The sequence below is a fragment of the Gavia stellata genome, chromosome 6 (genome assembly GCF_030936135.1).
Source record: "Gavia stellata isolate bGavSte3 chromosome 6, bGavSte3.hap2, whole genome shotgun sequence".
Classification (NCBI taxonomy): Eukaryota; Metazoa; Chordata; class Aves; order Gaviiformes; family Gaviidae; genus Gavia; species Gavia stellata.
Window position 1 is genome coordinate 32,892,857 of NC_082599.1, and position 13,578 is coordinate 32,906,434.

Sequence of the window (13,578 nt, forward strand, 5' to 3'; positions counted from 1 at the left end):
TTGGGCACAAGATAATGGCCTAGACAAACTTCTGATCTGATCCATTATGGTCATCTTTGATGGTAGTATATTGTGGCATAATAAAGCCCACCCCAACAAAGAAACCCAAACCTGGGATGTAACAGGACAGATACTTCCAGATGAGACAGGTAAGTGACATAGTTGCACAAATATCAAAAAGGTTCAAGTGCACAAAGGAGCTACTAGGATAGACAGGCTATCACACAAAGGGAGGAGGGAAGAGCTTGAATTCTTTACTCTATAAAATTAAGTGTGAGAAGGATATGACTGCACTGTGAACGCAGAAACAGATAAAACACAACTGGTCTTCCAGTAAGAATGAGGGACACAGAAAAACCTAACTCATTTTGGAAGAGCACTTGACTGGTTAATTAAAAGAATGCAAGACTAGGCAGCAGGGGACTCAAGTCACGGTCAGACACTCTCTTCCAGTTCTGTTTTCTTAATGCTATAGCTTTAGCAATTTTTAACTGCATTCTGGAATGTAACAAAGGTTATATGAGTGTTGTTAGTTATATTAAAAGAAGCATTCTTAACTGGTTGCAGAAATAATGATGTGTGAAAAGGAAAGCTCTCACTCGTCATACTATGTAAGGATGCATCATATTTCATTCAAAGAAAAATCCTATTGCAGTCAAGAAACACAGCTCTCGTACAACATAGAAAGTAAGTGGAGGCTGGATTAATTCACATTTCTTAAAACCCAGAATCAAAAAGAGATGCAATCTCATTTGAAGACAATAGAAAATACGTAGTGGGAAAGACCTAGTGTAGCAAAAGGAGGTTTATAATTTCCTATTGTTCTACCAGTTATGCTGAGAACATGATCTTTATTTTAAATAAATTACAAAAGTTATTGACTTTATGATATTTTCAATCCAAAATGTCTGTTATGTTTTATTTCCATCTTCCCAAATAATTTTTAAAAGTTCATTGGGACCTGAAGGCTGTGCACAGGCTGGGGAGTAAAGGGCATTTGTCATTCTTGACATTATAGGGCTTTTGCCATAAAGCATAATTTTACATATAATAATATATTTCAGCACTGGGTATGTTCCATAATGGATGACTTTCATATGAACAATCTGATATAAACAACAAATAAGATTTGGGGCTTAGTATCTCAAATCCATACAGAAACCTCAAGTACTGCTTCCAAGCCTTGTAAAGAAACCCCCCAAAGTCTGCCTGGGGCTGGATTATTTGTTTCCTGCTTGTAAATAGAGGGAAAGCGTGAAAGTGGAAATTAACACTCCCAAGATAGATTTGATGGCCACTGCCTCTGCTGCACAAATTTTAGGAGCTACCATACTTTGAGGGCTGCAGCAAAAGCTGCAGAATGGTTTCAGTTACTAACAATGTACAAGAACTTCATAAGTTTTCCTGGTCAAATACAGTGATGAAAATGTGTTACAAACTGCGGAAGTTATATTGTTGAAGTGGGAAGTTACATGGCACAGTAAAAAAAAAATTAAAGCACAACTGATATCTTTCTGCTCCATTAATTTACTTGTATCCAACGATAAATTACTGATCTTTGCCTGTAGAAACACTGAATTCTGCAGAAATGTTACATATCTTTGCCATATGATTAAATACAAGACCTATAAGGCAACAGAGAACACACCTTTCAGAGAAGACAGCTCTACAGTAAAATACTGATCAACTTCTATATTACCAGCCAAGCTAGCACTGACTCTATAAACTCCTATTTTCAGAGTTGTTTAATAACTTTGCATTAAAACTAGAAAAAGTTATCTGAAAAATTTCAGCCATATTTTTCACTAAAAAATTACATCCAAAATACAAAAGATCATTAGGAAACTAACACAACATCAAGCTGGTAACATTTTCAAAATGCCTCTTAAGCACACATAACAAATTTAGTAAGTTGCTTTTTTATTGTTGTTTTATGTATTCAGAGCTAAGCCAGAAAAAGCAGATGTACTCTGTACTACAGGTGATTATTTTGGTTAACTGCTACATTATGCCTTTGGGGGACAGCATGGAAGCAAGGTGAGAAGACTAATTTTTGATGAGTAGCTTAAGACAGTAAAAGAGTACAAGCATTACTTTAAGTCGAGAATTGCAGCACTAACAATTCAAAAGTGCAACTGTCCATAAACAGATACAATGGACTTCACAGGTTTCTGTTAGGCAAGCTAGCAATGGAAAAAAGAAGTTAAAAGCAGTTTGTTTGCAAACAAAGTTTTGTGTCAAAATCCTTTCATCTTAAATGTTTATGTTTCCACTAAGAGATAGCAGGTCAACATCAAAGCTTTCATAAGACAGAAAAAAAGTCAGAATAACTCACACTAACAGGTTTGAAGATGAAACTCAGATTTGGTGCTCATAGTATTTGTTTTTGCAGATGGTTCCAACTCAATGTTTATTTCCTATCACATTAAAGTACCTAGCATAATTAATACATACACACTTTTCTAAGTTGCTACATTGTATATTACATATTTTCCTTTCCTCTAGAGAGCTTAGCATTTCACCTTTTGAATCCACTTGTTCCCCAAAATTCCACTCCATACTATTAGGCTATTTTTGAGTAATATATTTTATACAATTAAAATATCCACAAACGAAACAACCATCAACCTTTATTGACTAACATTGCCGGAATGTATGAACTGGGCTATAAAAGCAAGGAAGTTTAAAGACCATTTTATGAAGACATAACTTTTAAGGTAAGTCTACATGCCTTAATCATTTTGGCTGACAAGGTGATGGGAGATCTCTGATTCCTCCAATTATAAGTTCAATAGCTGAAATAAGTCTAAAGAGGTCATGTGTAAAAGGCATAAAACATTAGTCTCATCATTTTCTGTGCAGCTTGTTAAACTCGTAGAAACTGTAATAGCAGAGACAAATTGAGCAACTTTCCAACCTTTCTCTGATAAAAACCTATACAGTTATTTAATGAAAACCCAAAAGGTTACCAATAATTTTTCTAAAAAGCTCATCTTCTTCAGATGGGGAATTTGGTACTGCATTGCGAAGTTAGTTTGTAGAAATGCTTCAGTTGAATGCCTTTAGTAAAGTTGCACAGTTGCAATACATCCACTAATTTATTACTTGTTTTGGCTAGGAGAGGAGGAAGACTTGAGGGGAAACAAGGAAAGGCAAGGGAGAGAGAAAGACAGCGAAAGAAAGTGAGCAAGCAAACGTAAGAGCATGTATGCGTGCATTCAAGGTAGACACACTAAAACCCTGAAAAAAAGAATAACAATCACAACTTATTGATCCATATGATCCAGAATCAGGCTTCAGGATACCTACCAAAATCAGCAGCACTACAGGCAAGCAGCTGTACTTTCCGCAACGGTATTCGGAGCGTTTCAAGCAAAAGTAAGATTTCCAGGTTTTGTTAAATAATTTAACACTCAAATGTTTATGACCTTTCCTGACTCAAAGCCCAAAGTTTAACCAACATTTTGTTAAACTTGGAATTAATATATTTCTTAATTGACTGATGTTCCAGAGACGTGACCTTTTTTAATTTGAACGGTACAAAACAGATGTAGAAGGATGGTTTAGTCAAATAGATTTCAGTTCAAAATAAAAAGCCACCTAGCTGGTTTATTATTTCTGTATACATTACATAGCAGAAAAAAAAATATTCACACACAGAAATATTTATTTGGAACTGCTCAGCTATCTGTCTTTCCAACATTAAATTTAGAACTGACTTTCTGTAGTTAAGTAGTATAAATATTTCATTGACAGAAATCTTAAGAGATTTCTCCAACAATTTTGATACTAACATGTAAAAATTATAGAAACATGTTGTGCTAACAGGCAGTTGTTACAAACAGTATGACTAAATGTATATTTAAAAACTGTGCTATTTTCAGAAGCTCGTGTAAATGTGCTTTCATGTAAGCAAGTCTGACAGACAAAAAATTCTGATGATCAAGTCAACCAGATGGACCAATGCTTTTGATCATACAACTTTTGAACAAAGCTTGTTAAGATTTCCACACATTCACACAGCAAAGTATATGAATGAACAATGAGCTGTTCAAGATTTCAAAACAAAATCAAAGACAAAACTATCATAGAATCACAGAATCATTTGGGTTGGAAAAGACCTTTAAGATCATCAAGTCTAACTGTTAACCTAACCCTGCTAAGTTCACCAATAAACCATGCCCCTAAGCACCACATCCACGCATCCTTTTAATACCTCCAGGGATGGTGACTCCACCACCTCCCCGGGCAGCTTGTTCCAATGCCTGACAACCCATTCAGTGAACAAGTTTTTCCTAATATCCAATCTAAACCTCCCCTGGAGCAACTTGAGGCCATTTCCTCTTGTCCTGTCGCTAGTCACTTGGGAGAAGAGACCAACACCCACCTCTCTGCAACCCCCTTTCAGGTAGTTGTAGAGAGCGATAAGGTCTCCCCTCAGCCTCCTCCTCTCCAGACTGAACAACCCCAGTTCCCTCAGCCACTCCTCAGAAGACTTGTGCTCCAGACCCCTCACCAGCTTCGTCGCCCTTCTCTGGACACACTCCAGCACCTCAATATCCTTCTTGTAGTGAGGGGCCCAAAACTGAACACAGCATTCGAGGTGCGGCCTCACCAGTGCCGAGTACAGGGGCACGATCACCTCCCTGCTCCTGCTGGCCACACTGTTTCTGATACAGGCCAGGATGCCGTTGGCCTTCTTGGCCACCCGGGCACACTGCTGGCTCATATTCAGCTGGCTGTCAATCAACACCCCCAGGTCCTTTTCTGCAGGGCAGCTTTCCAGGCACTCTTTCCCAAGCCTGTAGCGTTGCATGGGGTTGTTGTGACCCAAGTGCAGGACCCGGCACTTGGCCTTGTTGAACCTCATACAATTGGCCTGGGCCCATCGATCCAGCCTGTCCAGATCCCTCTGCAGAGCCTTCCTACCCTCAAGCAGATCAACACTCCCACCCAACTTGGTGTCATCTGCAAACTTGCTGAGGGAGCACTCAATCCCCTCATCCAGATCATCGATAAACACATTAAACCAGACCGGCCCCAAAAATGAGCCCTGGGGGACACCACTTGTGACCAGCTGCCGAGTGGATTTAACTCCATTCACCACAACCCTTTGGGCCCAGACATCCAGCCAGTTTTTCACCCAGCAAAGAGTGTGCCCATCCAAGCCATGAGCAGTCAGTTTCTCCAGGAGAATGCTGTGGGAAATGGTGTCAAAGGTTTTACTAAAGTCCTTTTACTAAAGGTAAACAACATTCACAGCCTTTCCCTCATCCACTAAGCAGGTCACCTTGTCATAGAAGCAGATCAGGTTAGTCAGGCCTTTCATAAACCCGTGCTGACTGGGCCTGATCACCTGGTTGTTCTGTACGTGCCATGCGGTGGCACTCAAGATGATCTGCTCTGTAATCTTCCCTGGCACTGAGGTCAGACTGACAGCCCTGTAGTTCCCCAGATCCTCCTTCTGGCCCTTCTTGTAGATGGGCGTCACATTGGCTAACCTCCAGTCCCCTGGGACCTCCCCTGTTAACCAGGACTGCTGACAGATGATGGAAAGTGGGTCAGAAAGTTATCTGTAATTGTTCATGTGTGTGAAAATACTGATGGAGCACAATGATTCTTCTCCATAAAAGTATGATCTTTTTCACCAAAGCAAATTAGTCTCCTTCAACTAATCTCCACCCAACTGCAAAATTCAAATATGAAGATAAGCTAAATATTACTGAAATTACTAAAAATCTGAAAATTGATATATGCAAAATATCACCTATACACATTTTATTCCATAAATTCTACTACCATCTTTTGGGGGCATTAAAAGGTGATATGGCCCATTCAGAATATTGTCCTTTATAAGCGATCTTACTATTTTTGTGTGAGTCATTCCCAAGAGAATAGGTTTTTGTTTGATTTATTATCAAGTTAACAGAGCCCTCAGTTCTGTATCTTTTATTCACTGAAAATTCCAGAGTTACTTGTAGTTTTATTTTAGAAGTCAGCGTTTGTAAAGCTTTTTCATCATGTCATTTCTACCTATTGCAAAATATGCAGTCATGACTGATCGCAGACAGCAGTAATAATTAAGGATAAATTAGTGTCCAGCCTCCATAAATATCAATCTCTGGTTTTATTGGTGAATGACTTGCTAGGCCTTTGTATTAATAAGCTTACAGATGCTGATTTCTATCAGGTTACTCACATAGAAAGTTTCAAACTGGATTTGGTTTCCCTCTCTGTCCCACACTCTGTGCAAGCAAGATCACTCTGGCTCATCACTCATTTGCCCAATTTTCCTTGAAGAAAGAGTAAATAGTCCATAGGATCATGCTACTTAAAAGCTCAGTTTCTGGCTCTTGAAAATACTGAACAGTAATTACTTGGCGTTAAGGACTTCTATGAATCGATGGAGGTTTCCAGATTCATTACAATCTATTATGTCATTGCAGCTGACATAGTGTCACCTTGAGAAGAGAGGGATCTCCAGGCAGCATTCCAATCATTCTAATCAGATTGCAATCATTTGACCAATTCTATGCTGATTATTAAATAAGTTAAGAAGCATGCAGGGGTCATATAGGGCATGGCTCATTTGTTTTCAACAAGTTATCAAACTTTCGGTTTGTGGTTTTACTTCATTTGCCCTTCAGGCTCATGATCTCACTACTGGTTGCCAAACCACCTTCTGCTTTGCCACTTGGTTGATCTCATTTGGGGTTGTGTCCCTGTTTTGAGAACTACTGCCCTGATGTCTGCACATAATACTATTTTTAAGGGATCTTTGATGAAAAAGAAACCATAAACGTTTACCTTTTTGGTTTACAAGTCAGACAGAAAATACATTTAGCACTTTAAGTATTTCTTGAGCCCTCAGGCACACTGTAGATGGGTCTCCTGTCTTCAAAACATCTTAAAGACTACAATAAATGTCCAGTATGTTTGCATAAGAAATCACCCACAGTTCAGTTTCTGTTTAGTTTCAAGCAGCTTCATAACAATTATTCTATTGCGTTACTTGTCTCTTTTTAGTGTATGGAATGTGATTTTTCTGATTGTTAGTGAATAGACCCTTTATCTTAATTAAGTAGTGGTTTCAGAGGCAAAAGTATTAGGGGGGGCACCTTACCCCATGCGAGCCTTAGCATATATTTGCTGTTCTGACCTGACATTTTGTCAATGTCTCTCTGAAGTAGGATTATTTAAAATTAATGTAGTTCTAAACCAAGATACATTAGTATTACTTTCATATTTTAAAGCTTTCTGTGGCTTCCTATGTCCATCCATGCATGCTTTATTTTAGATTATAATTGTTTCTTTTTATTCTCTGTGAAAAGTAACAAAGTTATTGCTGAAACTTCTAGACCAAGATTTTATTACTGCAACCTTTACAAACTTGTGAATTTGCACTTCCATATTAGGAAATGCTGTTTATATTTTCTTTTTATATGTTGAATATTTTTTGTAATTCAGTCATAAGACATTATTATTTTAAAAGGGAGAATAGCAAGAAATAAAGAAAACAGTATTTTTTTTTAAAAAAACATTACTGTCATATTTAAGTATAAAACCATTAACTACCTAGGATACGTTCGAAGATGATAATGCATGTGTTTGTGAGATCAAGACCCAAGTTCAGTATTATTCCATTGCTCAGAACACAGATCAACAAATAACTACCACATGCAGCTGAGGTTCCCTCCCAGATCTTGTAGTTTGAATGATATAAAACAATGCTTTTAAGATTAATGTATTTCCAGCCCTACATGGATGCAATGTCTTGACATTACCTTTTGTATTCTTTGCTTTCTTAGCAATTCTTAACAGCCCTTTCAAGTAAAACTTTGTTTATTTAAGAATAACTTGGCTTCTTTTTATAGGTTTTCCTCCTAATAATCAGAATTGCCATTCTGCATTACAACCTACTAGACTAAGAACTATTAAAAAAAATTTCTTATTCTGATATATAATAATAGCATACTAGGCATTGCTATCTTCAAGGTAAAGTACTCATTAAATCAAAACAGTTGGAATTCTACTAACATTGTTATCAACATATGCCGGTTTTATCTTCCATAAAAACTGGATTTTTTTCCTCCCTATTTTTCGTTCACCTTGCTTATCAGCTATTTCCTTCAACTCATCTGAAAAACCCTCAAAAGCTAACTCCACAAGTTCAGACTCTGGAATTTACTGAATACTCTTTTCCCATGTTATGAATATGTAAACCATTTCTAACATTATGGAACTGTTTTAGAAAAGAACTGTCTTTAAAAATATTTTCATAAGTGAAATTTAAATCAACAATATTTTCAGAATGCAAATTAGAGCTGTTATGAAGTGGATCCAATCTTTGTATCAATATCAGTAATTTGGTATTCCATGCATGATGTTTATGAGACAAATAACTATTTGTGTACAAGCTGTGAACATGCACTCATTTTGAGCAAACAGAAGGTACAAAGCAGGTAATTTATAAAGCACATTAAAGTCGTTTCCTTTAATTTTCCTGATTAGCTTCTTGGAGTATCAAATATTCACAGAAGTACTTGATATATTTTTCTAAATATCAAAAAAACACTGCATTTAAGGAATGAAAATGAAGACTTATACCTTTTCTCAGGGCTTCACATCTCCTCCAATACTATCAAAAATGTACTCCTAGGTTCCAAAAGCATTTCAATTCCATTTCCAAAACATAAAAAACAATTATATATCTCAAAAAATATTTCAACAAATTTACTTTCCTAATGTAGAATCTTAAAGAGTGCCCCCATATTCTTTTATATCAACATATCATCACACGCACTTAATCATATAAACCTTCTAAACATAAAATAATTTCACCTCAGTATTACCATGGTCATGTGTCTCAATAAATTCCTCATCCCTTACATTTTATCCCTGTTTTTGAATTAGTAAACATGTGCATATCAACCATGCATGTCTGGTAGTGATGATATAAACCTGTCAGCTAGAGGGAAGCTCCATGAAGTAATCTGTCATCACTCTTTTCCTGAAACAAACTATAGCTTTCAGAGACTTCTGGAAAGCTGATACTGACAGAAGTTATTGCGACATTAGGCTGAGTATCCTGCATTACAGCAGCAGGTGCTTTTTGTGTTTTGACTTCCTCTGGACCCCCCCATCAAGCCTCTATGAAATTCACCTTTCCATCCTCAAGCATGAAAAATCACCCGTGGATTCACCTATTAGCTAATGGATTGTACTAAAAATAAAATACCTTGGTGACTCAAATCATGCTTTGGAATTTTAAGAAAAAGAAAGTGCTTTAAAGATGTCTTTTCACTTAAAAAATTGCTTTTGTTCATAGCACCCCCCTCTCACTCTCCCCCAGACCAGCAATAAAGTTTGGATTACATCACAGAATCATTAAGGTTGGAAAAGACCTGCAAGATCATCAAGTCCAACCATCAACCAACACCACGATGCCCATTAAACCATGTCCTGCAATGCCACATCCACACTTTCCTTGAACACCTCCAGTGATGGTGCCTCCACCACCTCCCTGGGCAGCCTGTTCCAATGCTTCACCACTCTCTCACTAAAGAACTTTTTCCTAATATCCAGCCTGAACCTCCCCGGCACAACTTGAGGCCATTGCCTCTCAACCTGTCGCTAGTCACTTGGGAGAAGAGACCAGCACCCACCCCTCTGCAACCCTCTTTCAGGTAATTGTAGAGAGTGTCAAGTCATTCCATAGGTATTCACCTAGAAACAATTACGTTCCTTGTAGCTCTGCAGCCAAAAGAAATATATATCTCTCTCTATAAATATATATATATCTATCTGTCATATATATTATGACGTTAGTCATCTATCAAAACAGTGACAAGCAGGAACTCAGGACTATATCCCCATCTTTGTTAGCAGGACATATTTTACAGCCATTTTAAAACAAGATAGCTAGAAGTAATTTACTTTGCAAGAAGTGTTTTACTCTATATAATACTTTTTCCATGCTAATAAATGACGACTCTGCCTGCAGTGATCTTCCATAATCATTTTAGCTTCTTATTTTCAAAAAATGGAAGCAGCATTCTGCTGCAATTCTCTTACCACCAAGGATCAAGAATTTCCATTTAGATCTCATGTTGTTCTTATACATGCCTGTTACCGATAAAGTGTTTTGGTGCCATGGTCACAAAAATCCACTGAAGATTATAGAAGTTTTTCCTTTTTTCTAGTCAGCTTTATTAACTGTGTTATCCACATATGTATATTTGATCCATTTGCATATAAAATCATATATACACCCAATGAAGTTTAAAAGGAAAAAACCTGTACTTACACTAAAGGAATATTTGCAATGCTACCTTTTCCCATGATAAGGTGTCTCTTGGAGCTACATTTCAACAGTTATTCAAATGATTTCTACCAAAGGAAGCCAGAATTCACCATGGAAAAAGGGGGGTTGATAGTACCAGAAAGAAAATTGAAAATAGTTGTATGCCTTTTTATGTTGTACGAACAAGAGACAAACTAATGTCATATAATAGCATTATTCATATTCTATTGGCATCAGAAGTCTGTAAAAGCATGAAGTGATAGGTATTCGTAGTCATAGCTCTTGATAAAGCCATAGAATCTGGTGGGAAAATCAAGTCTTTGGTATACCAGAAAAAGATATCTAACTATAGCCATGTTTAATCAATTATATATAAACCCAAATGCCTAAATCAACCTAAAAAAAAGAAATCAGTTGAGATTACATTCCTTCTTCTTTATTAAAATTCCCATTGAATACCTAACTCACTTCTTCCTTCACCATTTACTAAGTTAAGACACTGCAAAGACTATGTCTGCACTGGAGGAAAGGCAGACCACTTTTCTGGTTGGCAGAACATGTTTCCCAGGCAAAATAGTTTATTTTAAATAGCTTTTGTGAGTACAAGGGATGCTGGAGTGCTAACCCCTCCAGCTGAGGCAATTTGCTGCTATTGCAGACATAGACATTGTTTTTACACCTATATGCCATGCCCTTTCTGTCACTTGAATACCAAACACTGTTTTGATGAGGAATGTAAAATTCTGCAGAACCACTGATCAAATGTACTTTTACTATTTTTCACTTTTTTAATGCTGCAAAAAGCAAGTTTCAAAGCAGAAAAGCAAATAGAAAAAGGGCCCTGACATTTTCACATGCTTTTAAAAAATGTTTACCATTTATTCCTCTCTAATCAAAATGCTTATATTTTTGCCTATAACTACAGGCTATTCTGAATTTTGAACAAGAACAGGCAAGAACCTTCCTAAAAAATATTTTTCATGTTGTATTTATTTCCCTTTGATTTTGTTTTGAATGAAGATTCTATCATTAATCATATAAATCACAAAAGAAGATAATTTGCATGTAGAAAAAGAATTACATACCTTGTATTGGATAAGGAGACCATAAACCAAAATATTTTTCTTTTTCACTTCCCTTGCAAATTTCTTGATCCTAGTTAATTCTTCCATCCCAATGCTGAAAGAAGTATTTGCTGAAATATCCAAGTGCACCTGCAAAGGAACAAATAAGGAAAAAAACAAACAAAAACAAATTCTACTTTTTCCATAGTGTGTTAGTTTAGACTGTCAGTTTTCAGTATCTCATTTTTATGTATTAAGCACACATAAAAATACAGGCTAACAAAGGTTTTCCTTAGTTAGCATCTATTACTATTGAATTCCACTACTTATATATTTAGTAACATGAAAATTATTTCTTTTCAAAGCACAGTGGAACCAATATGCCAGAACACATCAGAACACAATGTTCTAACTGCCTATTAAAAATATTCAATTAAATCAGAAAATAAACAACATTCTTTTGTAACTTCTAATCTAATTTTGACAGACTTTTTCCCTTTTTTTTTTTTTTTGCTATCAGGATTCTAGAGAAATACAGGTGTTTTTCTTAAGCACCTTAAAGGTTTTCAAAATGGAACTGCATTCTTTAAAGATTTATTTTGGATTTACTACCTTTTCAGTGTAGCATATTAGTTGCCTAAATTGGATTAATTTCAAGATAACACTTCAAGTTTAAAAAGCAGAAACTATTTCAAAAGGAGGTAGGGATATGACTATCCTGAGCTCTTGGGCAGGGAAAGGCAGGTCTCGTATCCAGCAGGGATGCTGCACAAACATGGTGCGTCTTACAGGACCTGAACTGCTATCTCCAGGGAGGTGACAACTAGCTCAATCCTTTCCCAAGGCTTACATGTTCCACAGTTTAATCAGTTTACTTTACAAAGTTTCTATTAACTGTAGAAATCAAAATTAAGGATCACGATTTGTACATATAACTTTTCAGCATTTATTAATAGCAGAAATACCACTCCCCTTAAAAGAAACAGAAAATATTTTTCTGGCTGAACGATTCCATTGATATAAAACTTATCTGTAAGTACTACAGAGAGGTAGGAGTATAGAGGTAGCCCCAGAAATCTGTGCTTGGGAAAATTATTTCAAGTTCCCTTTATACCTTATGTTCAATTTATCCTGACAGTTTTTACTTATTTTCCTTTGCAACACTTTAAAAGCTGTTTACTCTCTAAGTGCATATTCACCAGGAGCAAAGCTATTGTCTTCTACTACACAGGCAGAGATTAATTTTCAAGCACGCATTTTTTTGTTATTTTTTTACTCAAAACAAGGCTAAGTACTGCTCATTTACAGCAATTTACAAGATATTTTAAAACCTATTATTTTGAGAGAACACAACCTAACACCTACTTATCATTATTCTGTTTCACAGCTTTAAGAAGTTATTCTCAAACTTACTTTTGTACTGAAATACAAATACTGGCAACTACAGAGCTGAAGTACTAGCATTCCTTTCTTTCTATCCCTAAGTAAAAACAACAAAATAAAAATCATATCCATTCATAGCATCTACAAACGTGAATATGTATTACTCTGAAAAGTAACGTCAGTTTAAGAATATCATCCTTCTGCTTATAGCAGAGTTGGGCAGGATACTGGTTTGATGCATACAAATAATTGCACGAAGTTTACCTCTGTGCTTCCTATTTCTCCTGTAACATTAATCTTCCCTTTTCTGCTATGTCCACACACAGTAGTCCAATTGCTGCTTCAGCTTACAAATGCTACAAAAACCTCCAGTCAGGCACCAGGATAAAGGACAGACTTTGCAATCTATGGCAATTTATAGGAGGGAGTACGGACAGAAGTCATCATGTCCAGTGCAAGCTCATCCTTTTACTGGGATAATTCTCCCCAGACTGGTTAAACAGACAATCTGACACCTGTCATTTTTACAACCAAAGACGCTGAACGTTGGAAGGAAAAATAAAACTGATTCTCTTAATTATCAAATTGTTATGAAAAAGTTACACATGTCCTGAAATCAAAGAATGGACAAGAACTGTCCAATTATACAAAAGTCTACATTAGACTGTTCCTAATTAGGAGGTTAGAATGGAAGCAGTTAGCTGCTTTCCTCATGTAGCCTTTCAAGTCTTCACTACCAGGAACAGTTTTACTTTTGAGAGTAGAAAAGAATAATGTTTCCCATACAGCTAGTATCTAAAACCTATGCATTTAAATGTCATCATATTG

At 36.4% G+C, this 13,578-nt stretch overlaps 1 protein-coding gene across 1 annotated transcript in view; it reads right to left on the bottom strand.

Moving 5' to 3' along the window:
- CRPPA (CDP-L-ribitol pyrophosphorylase A) overlaps positions 1–13,578 on the bottom strand; it is a 122,565-nt gene that overhangs the window by 39,262 nt on the left and 69,725 nt on the right. Inside the window, exon 9 of the mRNA XM_059818889.1 lies at positions 11,389–11,517. Coding sequence (XP_059674872.1) covers positions 11,389–11,517 — 129 coding nt within the window. The remainder of the gene's footprint in view (positions 1–11,388; positions 11,518–13,578) is intronic.